The sequence below is a fragment of the Lethenteron reissneri genome, chromosome 57 (genome assembly GCF_015708825.2).
Source record: "Lethenteron reissneri isolate LAM-NWPU_2019-01 chromosome 57, ASM1570882v1, whole genome shotgun sequence".
NCBI lineage: Eukaryota > Metazoa > Chordata > Hyperoartia > Petromyzontiformes > Petromyzontidae > Lethenteron > Lethenteron reissneri.
This window is the reverse complement of record NC_083835.1, coordinates 4,682,769-4,699,676: the sequence shown is the minus strand read 5'-3', so window position 1 is coordinate 4,699,676 and position 16,908 is coordinate 4,682,769. Positions and strand designations below refer to the sequence as shown.

Genomic DNA, 16,908 nt, shown 5'->3' with positions numbered 1-16,908 from the left:
GAGAATTATTTTATTATGTTTTATTTTTATTATTTCCCTTCTACGTGACTTTACCGAAAGAACCAAGAAGGCAAGCAAAGTTTGTTTGCAACTTCCCCCTTTTCCAAGGCCGCGTTACATAATCGCAGCCGTCGCACTTAGGGGATTGAATTGCAACTGTGCGTACGCGACAATTTAGTACGGATTCAAAATTCCCGTGCGGTAATAATCGGCCGCCGTGGGAGGGGAAGACAGCGGGGGGCGAGTGCTTCACACGGAGGCGCGTGCCATTCTCCACTCGGTCGATGTCACAGGAACTCAAGTGGACGACGCCAAGGCGATCATTGCGGCGAGCAGCCTGAAGATCCTGGCATGCGACGACTTGGACGAAGCTGCTAAAATGGTGAGGAAACGCTCCCGTCTCTCTTCCTCCGTCTCGGGTGGGGGTCGATCCCGCCTGCAACTTCTCATTTGCTCCCAGAGCAGCAATCCCCCGCTGTACCTTCGCCGCTGTAAGCAAGTGCCGACGTCCGCGAGACCGTTTACAAAAACACGAACGCCCTCGCGCAGTCGAGCTTATCGATACCTTGAACGAGAGAGGTGGGGGGAAAAGTAAATGTATTGGAGTGGCAGAGCACAAACTCGTTTCGGCGTAAGGAAGGGGTGGGGGTCCCGTTTGTAAATGGATTATGCTGCTAACATCGCTATTCCACCGCCGTTTGTTTACTTATTGCCCCCCCCGCCCCCCGCCTCCTCCTCTTCCTCCATCTCAGAGATTGTGTTTCGGCACCTGCTGTGCCGGCTGAGAGCATCTGTCTCGGAAATTTTTGCGGGAATGCGAATTATAGATGCGCGCGTACGCACGCACGCGCGAATAACCGTTCGCTTGCCCCGTTTCGTTTGCGGGCGCGTTTAACGCGAGCCGGACGATTTTCCTCCGCAAGCGATTGTTTACAGAAGTTGAATTGGTGTGCTTGTGTGATCGTTTTAAAATAATCCAGCAAAAAAAAAACCCGACCCTCAAGCCGTGATTGTAAATGTCCGTACGTTGAATTTCTTTTGCACCGTACGTAGCCAACCGTGCGAATCGGAGGTGCGGTTTTTCATTTGGTCACAGTCAGTCAATGATGTTCTGCTTCTGAGCATGGCCTAAAATAGAATGTTCCCGGTGTGTAATTTAATTCAAAAGGTAATTTATATGAGAGTGCTATTGTCCCTATTACTGTTTCCATCAGAGAGCTATACTCTAAATTTCGATTTAAAGCTTTAGTGACTGCAGGGATTCATCTTCTTGGTTCTTTCGGTAAAGTCACGTAGAAGGGAAATAATAAAACATAATAAAGACAATTCTCACGACGTTTCGGCCACAACACAAGCCAGCCGTCCCTCAGGTGAAGAACAGGTCTGTCGGAAAGACAGCGTCTGAATGAACACCACCACGCTTGGCAGCGTATATTTAACCCCCCCCCCCCCCCACCTATGCATTCCACAAGTAGTGACTAATCCCATATCTGCATTTTCCAATTCCTTTGTCAAGGCGCCCTTCCTCTAACCCAGCTTAAATATACGCTGCCAAGCTTGGTGGTGTTCATTCAGACGCTGTCTTTCCGACAGACCTGTTCTTCACCTGAGGACGGCGGCTTGCGTTGTGGCCGAAACGTCGTGAGAATAGTATATTGTTTTATTTTTATTATTTCCCTTCTACATGACTTTACCGAAAAGAACCAAGAAGATGCATACGAGTGGTGTAGATAGATTGAGGCAAAAAAATGTTGCACTGGGTAAGACACGTGTTATGTACAGGATAGGGGGGGGGGAGGGGAGAGCAAGAACTGTATTGGAATGGTTTCCAAGAATTCCGACAACCACGCAAGAGAGACGGTTGTGAGGACACGATTCGGGCAGCTCTTGGAGCTCTCGTGTCCGAGGGCGCAGCGGATGTTGGGCTCTGGAGGAGGGCGGAGGTCAGACGGCTCCGGCGACAAATCCACATCCGTGTTTAACCTGCTCCCCCCCCCCCCCCCCCCCCCCCCTTTTGACTTCGCAGGTTGTCAAGCTGTCCGAGATCGTGTCCATCGCCAGACAAGCCAATGTGGATGTAAATTTCCAGCTGCCTCTGTAAACCGGACGGCGCGGTTTAACATTTAAACCTGCCCGGCACAGCTTGTTAAGACAAGCCTCCCCTGACCACTCGTTTGTATTTATTTCGCTCTCCGCGATAATCCTTTGGGGGTCCTAAGGTGAAACGTAAAACACATTTCTGCGGTCTGCAATGGATTTCATTAGACGTGGTTTTTCCCCCCCTTCCGGGTGGGTGCTCAAACGGGGAAATAAAATCAAACGTAACCACAGGCAAAGTAGCTGCTCTCGCCCCGCACAAGTTATTGCACGCTCTTGTGAATTCAGTTTTTTTCTCCCTGCCAAGCCATGTCATTCGTGAGTTAGATACTGTATGCGCAAGGCTCTCCCCCCCCCCCCCCAACGTTAAGACACTTTGTTGTGCTTGAAGAGAATGAACAATGCCGCTGTGTGTTTGTTTGTGGTGTTGGGCCAAGGTTGTCGCCCCCTTTGATGGAAAATGTGACTTGAAACAAGGAAACGTTCAAACCATAAAGTTGTGGCTCACCGACTGAAGTTACGTCTTTTATTTGAGTCATTTCCGAAGTTACACAAAACTGAACCAGAAAAAAACCAATCTTTTACACTGGGGTTTAAAGTTGTAAAAATGAACGAACACTGAGAAAGAAAACTTTAACAGAAGAAAAAAACAACTTTTGCAGATTATTCTTCGAATCGATCGCACACCGCACCCTCGTGGTGGTGAGGTGCGACCTCCCAGCTTCCACGGTCATCTGCGATACAAAGGAGAGAGTGGGGGGGGGGGGAGGAAAGGGCATTGCTGCTGTTGTTACCAAGTCACAGTGGGTTCCCATCCAGACAGTAGCAGCCTCCCCCACCCAGTGACAAGACATTTCCTGAATCCATTGGTCACCGTGTTGAGCCTGTTACAACATCCTGAATGTGCATCATACGTGTGGGTTGTGATGACACTTGCGCCCTAATTAATAGCGATGGGCGGGCACACCCATGCTCCTGAACTCCAGAGCAGAGTTTTATTTGAAAACATTTTCATTCGTTTCCTTGCGAGGAAGAGGGTGCGTAAGTTTGATTCCTGACTGGGGCGCCTTTTATGCTGACGGCAACCTCCGGTTGGCACGGCTGGCTACGTGCGAAAGTCGTTCAACATGCAACGCAAAAAATGTCTTCACGTCACAGTTGTCTAGATGTTGATCAAATTCAGGGCCGTGCAAAACCAACACTGGATCTTCAGAAACAAAAATCCAGGCACCACCTCCCCTCACTCTGCAGTGTGTGTGTGGTGTGGACTTTGTACGTTCTCCCACTGTTCTGCATGGATTCTCCGGTCTCCTCCCATAGCTAAACCCCCAATGGTATTGTCAAAACATCCCAATGCTAAACCCGCAAATGACTCGATTGTAATTACACGCAAAGCAGCAACACGGTAGCACCAACTGCACAAAAGCTTTGGCAGAACCTCTAAAAAAAGTATAACCCGTAAAAACAAAGTTTCTCACTATAAATCCTTTATATGTGTGGCGGCTAGAGTCCTCTCGTCCTCTGGCTTGAGATGGCTGCCACCTATGGGTCAGATGATTGTCTGCAGTATTAAACAATTGGTAATTAAATATTTAATTTGTTTTCCCTAAACAGTGTAAAATTTTGGAAAAAAAATTTCACGAACATTAATTGTCTCGCACAACGAGTCTGTGTGCAAAATGTCAGCTCGATTGGATCACGGGAAGTGGGTTAAAAAACGACCGAAATGTTTGCACGGTCGTAAGCAAGCACGCAAGCAAGCGAACTTAATATAAAGGATTTTAAAAAAGTCTGGGGACTCAGCCAGCCTTGCCTGGGTAGATAAGCATAGCAAGAATATCCAGCGAGGTAACACACAGAGGCACCCAATCTCATTTTCAAGGTCCCATTTGTGCACGCATCATAGCAAATATAAAGACAATAACACGTATGGAAATTATTAACACGCAACGAAATGATTAACACGAATAAAAACTGGGTCAGCTGCTCACGCGTTCCTTCTCCACAATGCTCCTGTGCCTCCTCTCCAATCATCAATGTCGATTTGTCCTTTCCATCACCACCTGCCATCTCATCAAGCCTCCCCACCCCTCTTTTCCTCCTGCCCTGCGCCGCTGGCGTGGCATCTCTGAAGAGCATTTTCCTTCAAAACCCCTCGATTTTTTCGAGGCGCGTGACAGCGCGCATGCACGCACGCACGCAGGCAGGCCCGCGGTTCCCGTCACCGACCTTCCGCGTCTCGCGGCACTTCAATGACAGATTTGCAAGCGAAAGAGGTCAAGTCAGCCACCGTCATTACTTAAGCAAAGTTTTACTTTTCTAAGCCGTGTGAGAATGTTATCTTTCTCACCCTGGGAATGACACCAAGCATTAATAATATTAAATCAACACACGGCGTCAAGAATATTACGAGTGCATGCCATGGAACATTAGGCTACCATGCGGGGTCAGGACATGTTTCCCCTGCACTAAACGGCATGGAATTTGCCCCCCCATCCATTTCCTACAACCCACTTCATAAACTAAACTATTTTACCAGGTAAGACCCACTGAGCTCTTTTTTAGAAGTGACCATGCCCACAAACGACAACAAAGTGGTCCATCACGTGGAAATGTATAGCATCCAAATACTCTTAAACGTGTGACGTTGATTCTAAATGTGGAGGAAAAAACGGAGGACCCTGAGATGAATCTACGTGACCACAGGGAGAGCAAGAGACATGCACATTCAAATATACAGCAGGCATCAGGGTCGGTATTGCACCCACGACCTCCTGCATAGCAGGCGAGGTAGTTAACATCTCCAAGCCACAGTGATGACAGAGACACGCACAACTCCAAATATGTCGGGATAGAACCCAAGACCTGAAAACCAGGTGAGGTGGTTAACGGCTCCGAGCCACCGTGATGATGAGCGACACAAACTGCACATGTACAGCAGGTGTTGGGGTCAGGATCCAGCCCACAAACGTCGCACAGCACCTGGCCCCCTTCTGGTCTGTGGGCCCAGGTACAATAGTAACACCAGCTGCACACTCATGATGACTACAGTTGAATCCCAAGTTGCTTGTTTATTGACAGAAAATAACACCCACAAAAGGCGTGCATTGCAGGGTACTTTTGTTGGCATGCAAGATGACGAGCTCGGTGATAAACTTAAAAACAAATTGTTTGCCTCCCGATGCAGCTGGCAAGAGGAATGTTGAATCCGAACACATTCCTCCTGCGGAGGGAGCTGGTAGGAACGTTGGGTTGCTCGGTCAATGGCCAGGGTCAACGGCGACGTGGTGTATTCCGCAAATATGCCCGACTGCGAGGGCGGGCACAAGCTGGCGTGAGTAGGTTAAACGTTGAGTTTTATAAGGGCACCACGGGGTGACCAGCCCCTCCCCACCCAGCCCCTCCCCACCCAGCCCCTCCCCACCCAGCCCCTCCCCACCCAGCCCACCATCCCCACCCAGCCTCCCCCCACCCTCCCCTCTCCACCCAGCCTGACCCCTCCCATTTATGGATGCACAACGGACGGACACAATAATCCCCTGTGGGCTGGTGGAACCAGGTGGTTCCTTCCAGTATAATTCTCCACCGCTGCATTCCAACGTTGCTATTGGTGTAATGTCATGAGAACTGTCGCGTCACTTTCCAACTACGTCGCCGCTCTCCATCTACATCCCCGCCCTCGACCGGCTTCTTTGCAGTCCAAGCAGCATGGGTTGTCTCATATGCCCACGGTGAAATCTAAACATTTGTATGGACCCACCATTGGAACCTCATTTGCCAGTAAAAATATGATAATTGTTTTTTTTACCCTTTATCTGGCAACAAAACTGACACCTTTTTACAAGGAGTCATGTTTGCATAGATCGCAATACCTGCAGTCGTAACGCAAACAAAAAACACAACTCTGATAATGTGCACTGTCCTTGAAATTGATTGGTCCACACCCGAGACAGCTTTCCTTAGAGCCTAGTCTCACATGGGTTGGACCAGATGACGCCAAAAGGCGGACCCACCAAATCTTACTTCCCAAAGGTAGTGGAGATTACATGTTGGCGCACCACCACAACCGACCGGCAACCACGTGCTGAGCCAGAGGTGGATCTAGAAACTTTCCAGGGGGAGGAGGGCTGGGGACGATCGCCCCCCCATCACCGCCCCCCCCCCCTGCCACTGTGGGGTCAGCTGTGCCTGCTGCAAGCCTGCGCTGTAAACCAGCGGAGACAATACCGCTTGGGGCTTCCTTCGGAACGGACGTTTATTTTTTAATATGCGTTGGTGAAAGGGCCAAGCAATGTGAAACACAGAACTGGTTCTTGAGACGTGGCCTCTAATTAGGCACACTAAGTCAGAGCTAATTAGGGGCAGGTGATTTCATCTCGTCTTAACGGGAGCTCTGGTCTTTGGAAAAAATAATGTAACTGTTACGCAACGCATTAATTATTAATCGGGGACACTTGGCAGCCCATCACCCACCGCCTCCGCGTTCATTTCGACGGCTGCCCAAATTAACAGCGATGGGCCAGGCGCTCGCTCTCCGCTCGCTCTCTAACGTGCTCGCGAGAAAAGAGTTTCATTTGAAAACTCTTGATTTGTTTGTTTTGCGAGGGGGGCTGGTTTTTGTTTTCCCGGCTTTTCTTCGCGAGAAAATTTTTCTCACCGACGGTGCCAGGTAAAACTCGCTCCAACGTGGCCAAGGGCATATGCGTCTTAATGAAGTCACGGCAAATTACATTTTAGAATCCCTTCAACAATACGCTGGCTTATGCATAATAGACAGGAACTGGAAACCGTCAAAAAGTATTGGCGCGGTGGCCACGTTATGAAACAATGCAGGGAAATAAATCGTCGACGTATTTTAAGTTGCTTCAGAGTCTAAAAATAACCTTACAACTTTGGCACAGCCGCTTAAATCCCTACGCTACATAGCATAAATAGTATAAATCTCCCCACAGATTCCGTTGATAAACAGCCTCATTAAGCGCTCTGACAATTTGAGAACATTTAGTTTGCTTCAGTAGAAAGCACGTTCTAGGGAAATCTAAAAGGTCCCACCACAGGATTTTGTTGTTGCAAATAAAGGTTTTTACATTTAACAATGCACGCGCAGAGTTGTCATGTTTCGATTAGATACTGACAACACAGCCTGGCATCTTAAGCCAAAATTCCAATTTTATTGCGTGCCGTGATTCGGCTTCCCGCACGTACCCCCCCCCCCCCCCCATCTCTCAACTCCGTGCGCCTCCGGCTGTCGCCACTGAGCTCGGGACTCACAAGACGCTCCCCCCCCCGCAAGTTTTATTTCTTGAGCCGCCCGGGTTCCTCCGTGGAATAAATCGCACGATAAAAAGAGCACCCAAAGTCTCGGGGTTTTCTGAAAATATAAACTGGCAGGGGGCAAAATACGCGTGGGGAAATTGAAAACGACCCCCCAAAATTGCACGACAACAAATACAAATATATAAATATATTTCACGGGGTCTACTGATGTTCTTGGTTCTTTCGGTAAAGTCACGTAGAAGGGAAGTAATAAAATAATAAAAATAAAACAATAAAATAATTATCACGACGTTTCGGCCACAACGCAAGCAGCCGTCCTCATTATTTTATTACTTCCCTTCTACGTGACTTTACCGAAAGAACCAAGAAGATGACTCCCTGCAGTCACGAAAGCTTTAAATCGAAATCTACTGATGTTGTTTCTAGCCGTAATGATATTTACTTAAGATGTATTCAACGTACGTCCACGTCCCCCAAATCTTCACCTTTGTGCGTTGAAATTTTTGAACGCCACCGCACGCACGCACGTGTCATGCGGAAGCCCCTCAACGCACGACGACGCTACCGTGCGCCGGTAACGTGGCATTATTACTCCGTTACGGCTCCCAAACGGTAATGCAAGCACCACATTTTTTCATATATAATTTTTTTTACACAAGGCGCATTCAGAGGTGCTGTGCGTTTGAATCGTGTTTTCCATCGATCGCGCATTATTGGAATTTGCATGTCCACCAACGCTTATTAAACAATTAAACAATTTATGTGACCAGGTAAGGCCCGCTGAGCTATATAGCTCAGTTTCAGAAGTGATCTGGCCACAAATGAAAGCTCAACCAAGTGGCTTATCACGTGGAAATGTTTTGCAGCCAAATTCTCTCAACGCACGATGGACGATTCTAAATGTGGAGGGGAAAAACCGGAGGGCCCAGGAGGAAAATCCACAAGACCACGGGGAGAACATGCAAACTCCAAACATACACGCGTTAACTACCTCGCAAAACAGACGAGGTAGTTTACATGTAGCTCCCTTGGCGCCAGGGCAATCATTGCCGCACCATTTTCCATTGTAACAAAAGTATTCTTTCATCTTTCGTAAATGAAATTCCCCATCGATTGTACCGTCGGTGTCGCATCAAGAGATTAAGTATTCAATCGGATCTCTGGCAAAGAAGTGTGCAGCCCTTTGTGGTTAAATAAGGGCCTGTGGAAGTGGATATCACGGAGATGCCGCTGAGATTCCTTCCAGTAGAAGGCAGGCACTTTCCCACTCGGCCTGCATATGAGAATGAGGCTCACCACATGACAGTCGAGCCGATATGTTAATTCTCAAAGCTGGATTTTTTAAAAAAGAAATTAAGCGCGAAATCAAATTTACTGTCAAGGTTTTTATTGTGCAGCCATCGGCGACTTGAGCTGAGAAACCCATCGACTCGCGAGACTGGAACGAGATTAAATCGCGAGGCTTCTAATCCAGGATCTCGACATTGCCGGCTCTCTTGATGTCCGAGCATAGCCACATCCTTCTCCAGTGGCGGGCGGGGGGGGGGGGAAACAAAAACATCGAGTTACCCAAATCCGGACAAATCTGATCGCGGCTCCCTCTCGTGGGTAAATTGGAATCGCAACTTCCAAAAGGAGTCGGATTCAGCGGCGATCAAAGGATACTGTTTGAATAAAACTTTTTCAAAAACAGAACGGGTTACTCCATTGCAATCGTCTGAACAGGTTTCCACAGTTGCTCAAGAGTACATACATTTCATGGGACCTCCTTTGCCAGTATCAAAATATACTAATAGGGTTTTTCCCCTTTTTTCTGGCAACAAAAACTGACACCTTTTGCAAGGAATCATGCTTACATTAACCACAATACTTGCAGTCAAATGCAAACAAAAAATATTCTGATAATTTATCCATTGTCTTTGAAACTGATTGGTCCACACCAGAGACAGCTTTCTTTAGAGCCTGGTCTCATATGGTGTTCGACCAGATGACGCCAAAAGGCGCACAGTTCAAAGACAACGCACTACCAGAGTAATGAGAGCTCGGGGTGAGCAGCTACATCATTCTTCTCCTCCGCATTTGACTGCAAGTATTGTGGTTAATGTAAGCATGATTCCTCACAAAAGGTGTCAGTTTTTGTTGCCAGAAAAAAGGGGAAAACCCTATTAGTACATGCATTGTCGGTGCGGGGATACATTGCCCTCCCTGGTGTATTATTATAAACTTTAGGGGATGTAACCAGCTGCATGTGAGACCGTCACTGCAAGTGAATAATTACTATTCTCCCGAGATTAGACAGACATCCTCACTTCTGGTTGCTGTACACCCCTCGTATAAACTCTCTCCCAACTAATTGTATCCGGCACCGTGGATACAGAGCTCCACTCCCAATAAGCGCGAGTTCGAATCCTGCTTGAGGGCTGGGTTTACAAAGCCCACCGTACATCACTCCCTGGGTCAATATAACACGAGTATCACATTGTCGGACTCGTCACATTGACATTCTTTACAGCTGCATATCACCGGTCTTTCCGACAGACCTGTTCTTCACCTGAGGACGGCTGCTTGCGTTGTGGCCGAAACGTCGTGAGAATTATTTTATTATGTCTTATTGTTATTATTTAATTATTTCCCTTCTACGTGACTTTACCGAAAAAACCAAGAAGATAAATTATTTTATTTTACCAGGTAAGGTCAACTGAGCTGTGTAGCTCTTTTTCAGAAGCTACCTGACCCACAAATGATAGCTCAACCAAGTGGCTGATTTAGGAGCAGCCAAAATACTCTTTAAGTGCAGGTCGATTCTAAATGTGGAGGGGAAAACCGGAGGACCCAGAGAAAAATCCACGTGACCACGGGGAGAGAGACACGCAAACTCCAAATATACAGCAGGCGTCAAGAGTCGCAATCGAACCCACGACCTCCTGCATACCAGGCGAGGTAATTAACATCTTACCACCGTGCATCAGAGGTCACAACCGGGTACCCGATACCCGTACCCTACCCGATACCCGGCTACCCGTACCCGGCTGGGTACGGGTACCCGTTTGCGACCCTGGTGCGGCCGGGTACGGGTAGACCGTGAGTCACTGGTGAGTAACTGTTTGTCACTCATTTCCCAACGTCTTGTCTCTTCTCACAAATCAAGTTCCTAGAATCAACCCACCCGTGCCTGCAACATGGCTTCATCCCAGAGGTCGCAATCAGGTACCCGATACCCGTACCCGGACGGGTACGGGTAGGGTACGGGTACGGCCGGGTACGGGTAGCCGGGTACCCGTTTGCGACCCTGGTGCGGCCGGGTACGGGTAAGGAATCAAAACCCGTTTGCGACCTCTGCCGTGCATGCATGCCGTTCTAACGTTGCTGTGAACGCTGCGAGCGCCACACACCCCACCACTCACCGGACGTCTACTCGTCCACGTATTCGAAGGGCTCGGGAGCGTCCGGCTCCTTCTCCTCCTCCTCCAGCTTGGGGCCGTGCGCCGCCACCGTGTCCACCAGTTCCTCGGCGTCCTCGCTCAGATCCCGCAGGAGGATGATGCCTCCGATGGAGAGCTGCGGGTTTCGCAGACGGGCAGACGACGGGGGGATCGTAAAACACGGCCCTCGGGAGAGTCGGGAAGGCAGGGGGAGAGGGACAGCCAGCAGGACAGAGGACGTAACAGGTCCAAGGGCAAGTGGACGGACAGAGTGATGGGCAGAGGAAGACAGTAACAGATAGATATTCTTAGGTTTTTTCGGTAAATTCACGTAGGTAAAAAAGTTAAAATTAACAAAAGTAAAATAAAATAAAAAAAATAAAAATCACAACGTCGTGATTTTTTTATTTTATTTTACTTTTATTAATTTTTTACCTACGTGAATTTACCGAAAAAACCTAAGAATATGAATCCTTGCAGTCACGAAAGCTTTAAATCTAGAAGTAACAGATAGAATTATAGACAGACTGAACTTTATTTTACCAGGTAAAGCCGACCGAGCTTTTCGCTCTTTTGTTTCAGAAGCGACCTGGGACCTGGTCACGTGGAGAAATTTCTCGTCGACCACATAATCCTAACGTATGTTTCTAAATGTGGAGGGAAGAATGCACGCGACCACGGGGAGAGAGAGACATGCAAACTCCAAATATACAGGAGCAGGCGTCAGGGTCGGGATCAAACCCACGACCTCCTGTACACCAGGCGAGGTAGTTAACATCTCCTAGCCACCGCGGTGATGATGAGAGAGAGACACTCAAACTCCAAATATACAGCAGCAGGCGTCAAGGGGTGAGATCGAACCCACGACCTCCTGCATACCAGGCGAGGGCGATAACATCTCGCCCACCCACCTGCTCCGGGTATCCTTTGTGTGTATGCACGTAGACAAAGGAACAGATATTTACAGCGGGAGAGACTTGTCGAGAGAGAGAGATGGGTAGAGAAACTGACAGGATAGCCACGTCGATGAACAAAGACAATATTTTGATTTAAAGCTTTCGTGACTGCAGGGATTCATATTCTTGGTTCTTTCGGTAAAGTTACGTAGAAGGGAAATAATAAAATATAAAACAATAAAATTCTCACGACGTTTCGACTGCAACACAAGCAATCATCATCAGGTGTGAAATCCACAACAATAATTATTTTTTTCAAATTTTCTTGTGGATTTCACACCTGATGATGATTGCTTGTGTTGCACTCGAAACGTCGTGAGAATTTTATTGTTTTATATTTTTATTATTTTATTATTTCCCTTCTACGTGACTTCACCGAAAGAACCAAGAATATAAAGACAATATGTAAAAGCAAAAAGACTCGATGTTGAATCACTGATAGAACTGGAGGAATGGTGGAAGCCAAAGACAGACGGTCAGCGAGTGACCGGGTCAACACAGGCAAACGGAGGGACAGACGGATATGGAAGTCGACTGGAAGACATTGAGACGACATACTGAAACATACTGAAATCAAACAACGGAAATCACACCCCTGCAATTGCCCAGGTTTCATTTGCGGAAAAGGCAATAGGCTTAACGCGTCATCAAACTGTTCAGTGGAGGCGACGGAATCTGAACATCCTACAAGTTCTATTTTTATCTATGGTCAATGCGTCGTGTATTCTTTTACAATTTAATTGCCTGCAAAAGAACTCTGCCACTCATAGCATGACCCAGTACTCTCGTCGGACGCGCGCGCAGAACAATCGGCTGTTGACGGCCACAGACGGGGATGACGTTTGTTTGTGCAGTCTTTTCGGTTTAAAATAGCAGAACGGCGGTGCTCAGGCGGCGGTAGCGAGCTGTTAACTACCTCGCCTGGTTTACAAAAGCTCGTGGGTTCAATCCCGACCCCGACGCCTGCTGTATATCAATTTTTGTTTTCTGTCTCCCCGTGGTCACGTGGATTTTTCCCCAGGTCCTCCGTTTTTTTTTTCCTCCACGTTTTAGAATCGACGTGCGTTCAGAGTAATTTGGCTGCTATAAATGTCCACGTGAGAAGCCCCTTTTGTTGAGCGATCGTTTGCGATGGCCAGGTCGCTTCTGAAAGAGTGCTCTCCATTTCAGTGGGGCCTTACCTGGTACAATACAAACATGTTCAGTTTCGATTTAAAGCTTTCGTGACTGCAGGGATTCATATACTTGGTTTTTTCGGTAAAGTCACGTAGAAGGGAAACAATAAAATAAGGAAAGACAGCGTCTTAATCAACGCTGTCTTTCCGACAGCTGTGTTTCTTCACCTGAGGACGGCTGCTTGCGTTGTGGTCGAAACGTCGTGAGAATTTTGTTATGTTTAATTTTTATTATTTTATTATTTCCCTTCTACGTGACTTTACCGAAAGAACCAAGAATATGTTTAGTTTGAGTATAGTGCTGCTAAATCTAGGGCCCACGCCATGAGCCAAATGGTCGCGTGAGCCACAATATGACTTACCTCTCACCAAGATAACTTTTGTTCAACATCTGGGCTGTATGAGTGAGCAAAGTTGATGCCATCTGAACATTTAAAATTAAACTGTAAACTATTATTTAGTTTACTACGTAAGGCCTACTGAGCTGTATCGTGCTCTTTCAGAAGCGACCTGGCCACAAATGATAGCTCAACGAAGTGGATTATCATCACGTGGAAATTTATAGCAACCAAATCATTTAAACGCACATCGATTCTAAATTGTGGAGGAAAAAAAAACGGAGGACCCGGAGAAAAATCCACACGGCCACGGGGAGAGAGACACGCAAACTCCAAATCTTAGGATTGAACCCCTGAGACCTCCTGCATACCAGGTGACGGAGTTAATAGTCAAACTGCTGACAACAGAAGACATTATAACAAATAATGGGAATGAACTCGAGGAAACGATAACAAAACATAGCCCATCGTTAGAGGAGTTAGAAATCGCCACTTTAAGTAACGGAGATTTCACGGGGCGGCAGACTGGCAGAAGATGAGAACATCGCACCATAATAAACAAAGTTAAAATTGACCAACGCACACTGAGAAGTTCATCATAGCTTTTACCCTTTCTGGCAATAAAACAGGAGTTGTGTTAAGATGTTCAAACACAAAATATAAACCCTTTGTGCAAGGAATCCAGTTCGCACTAACCACACAGTGCTTCTTCTTGGTTCTTTCGGTAAAGTCACGTAGAAGGGAAGTAATAAAATAAAATAATAAAAATAAAACATAATAATATTATTCTCACGACGTTTCGGCCACAACGCAAGCAGCCGTCCTCAGGTGAAAACCAGGTCCGTCGAGGCGACAGAGTCTGAATGAAACAGCACACGAGCTTGGAGCATATATATAAGCTGGGCGCATTGACAAAGGAATTTGCATATCAAGAGGAATTTAGCATATTTATGGGAAGTGCAGGAATGTGATTAGTACTGCATATGCATGTGCATTATGCAGGATTGATGCTGTTAATCCTGCATAATGCACATGCATATGCAGTACTAATCACTAATCACATTCCTGCACTTCCCATAAATATGCTAAATTCCTCTTGATATGCAAATTCCTTTGTCAATGCGCCCAGCTTATATATATGCTCCAAGCTCATGTGCTGTTTCATTCAGACTCTGTCGCCTCGACGGACCTGGTTTTCACCTGAGGACGGCTGCTTGCGTTGTGGCCGAAACGTCGTGAGAATAATTTTATTATGTTTTATTTTTATTATTTTTATTATTTTATTACTTCCCTTCTACGTGACTTTACCGAAAGAACCAAGAAGATGAATCCCTGCAGTCACGAAAGCTTTAAATCAAAATTTCACACAGTGCTTGTGGTGAACATGCAAACAAACACGTGGCTCTGATAATAAATGCGTTGTCTTTGAAACTGATTGGCCTACACCAGAGACAGCTGCCTTCTTTATGGCCTCGTCTCACCACCAGTGTCAGAGCAGAGAGCAACGCAGAAAGGCGACCAGTACAAGGCCAATGCCAGATGTATCAGAGCATTTCGAGCTCGGGGTGAACAGCAGCTGTATAATGGGATACACCGAGAAGCGTGGTGAAGTATGGTCAACCCCCCCCCCCCCCCACCAAATACGACCTGGAATGACAAGTGAGTTCCCCGTGAAATAAGCGTTGCGATTATTGTTACCGGTGATTTGTACATCTCATTTACACACGTGTCATTTTGGGCCCCGGAAACAGCAGGCAAAGGTAATGGGACGCTGTACGAGTGATGTGTCACGGGGTCTTCAGCATCCACCAAATAGCAAACAGGTGCTCGAGTAAATGCCTTATAAACCCACCGGGTACGAATTAAAGCAGTCGGAGCTTCAATCGACGTGTAAATTTGCATCACCAGTTGAACGCTCAGAACACGTCTGGCGTGTTACGTAGGAAAGAACCGAATGAAATCCTCACGCGATGTATTCCATAAACTTCAAATACAATGTTCGCTTCGAAGACAATGTTAGCAGCGGTAAAAAAATATATATGTAAAAATAAAAAAAGGCTAAAATGCATTGGCTAGAAGACTTTACCACCGTCATCCACCGACAACTGCATTTACACCGAAAAACAAGGATGAACATCAGCGTATATTGGTGTTTAAAGGCCCTTCTTCAGAACGGATGTACAGGGTGCTTCAAAAAAATGTTGACACTTATATGAGACTATCGTTTTTACACTGTGACATGTTAACAAGTGTAATGTTAATAGCTTCAAAAAGTCTACACTTGTTCGCCATCGTTGTCAATGCGTGCCTGGAATCTTCTCCAGGTGGTCTCTAGAGCCCAGAGGCACACTTGTGGTACTGTTGCAAATTCTCAGAAGTATTAAAAAAAAATTTAAGCACCCTGCATAACAAAATAAAAAAAATGGAGAGCGTCAAAAACTTCCAGCGTCTCCACGCTTAAAAAATTAACCCGTAAAAACAAAGTTTTTCACTATAAATCCTTTATATGCGTGGCATTGGGGCGGCTAGAGTCCTCTCGTCCTCTGGTTTGAGATGGCTACCACCTATGGGTCAGATGATTGTGTGCCAGCATTAACCAATTGGTAAATAAATATTTTAAAAAAGTTCCCTAAACAGTGTAAAATTTTGGAAAAAAACTTCACGAAAATTCATTGTCACGCACAACGAGTCTGTGTGCAAAATGTCAGCTCGATTGGATAACGGGAAGTGGGTTAAAAAACGACCGAAAGATTTGCACGGTCCTAAGCAAGCAAGCGAACTTAATATAAAGGATTTAAAAAGAAAAGGCAAGTTGCTCTGGGCTCCACCATCGTCAATTCAATATTCATCTTGGGTGGGGGGGAGGAGGGAAAGTCTCTCCCACAGCATTGCCTACAGGGCCAGATTAATGTTCTTGTAGGCCCTAGGCACATGTGTTTCGTAGGCCTTCAGTGATAACTTCCTACAGGCTGCTACTGCTGCCCCATGTCACTACTACTACTACCTGCCACTGTCACTCCGCTTGTTTCACGCGGTACTTCGTACTTCGGCCGCTGGACAGATGTCGTGACTGCCGATACGTTCTTTATTTAGTCTGTACCCTCATTCTATGGGAGCGCGCTGTGTGCAGCAGATAAGTAGATTGAATTTGAAATTGAAGAAAAAAACCACGGTAAGCCTAAAAATATTGTAAGCGAAAATGTCAACAACTTTTTACTATGAATTTTACTATTTTACGATGATTATGACTATGCTTACTATATCGGATGACGCATTTTAAAGGATGCTGTTCATTTTCATTGATATCTTTGTTAAATTTGTTTTATACAAACACAAAAACATGGTCCAATTTTTTTTGTTTCGACCGCCCATTTGTTTTCGTAGGCCTTACGCACAGTGTCTACTGTGGTCTATTGGATAATACGCCCCTGGTGGGTGGGTGAGTGGGTGGGTGAGTGGGTGGGTGAGTGGGTGGGTGGGTGGGTGAGTGGGTGGGTGAGTGAGTGAGTGAGTGGGTGAATGAGTGAGTGAGTGGGTGAATGAGTGAGTGGATGGGTGGGTGAGTGAGTGAGTGGGTGGGTGGGTGAGTGAGTGGGTGAGTGGGTGGGTGAGTGAGTGAGTGGGTGAATGAGTGGGTGAGTGG

General features: G+C 46.7%; 2 protein-coding genes across 2 annotated transcripts in view; one reads left to right on the top strand and one right to left on the bottom strand.

Annotated features, from left to right (window-relative positions):
* The window catches only part of SUCLA2 (succinate-CoA ligase ADP-forming subunit beta), a 41,328-nt gene extending 38,722 nt beyond the window's left edge, over positions 1-2,606 (top strand). The window contains exons 10-11 of the mRNA XM_061575134.1: positions 294-382; positions 2,027-2,606. Coding sequence (XP_061431118.1) covers positions 294-382; positions 2,027-2,101 — 164 coding nt within the window. The 3' untranslated portion in view covers positions 2,102-2,606. The remainder of the gene's footprint in view (positions 1-293; positions 383-2,026) is intronic.
* Positions 2,607-2,609: 3 nt separating this feature from the next.
* The window catches only part of PSMD1 (proteasome 26S subunit, non-ATPase 1), a 156,103-nt gene continuing 141,804 nt past the window's right edge, over positions 2,610-16,908 (bottom strand). Inside the window, exons 22-23 of the mRNA XM_061575041.1 lie at positions 10,779-10,932; positions 2,610-2,831 (exon numbers count right to left, since the gene is read on the bottom strand). Coding sequence (XP_061431025.1) covers positions 10,786-10,932 — 147 coding nt within the window. The 3' untranslated portion in view covers positions 2,610-2,831; positions 10,779-10,785. The remainder of the gene's footprint in view (positions 2,832-10,778; positions 10,933-16,908) is intronic.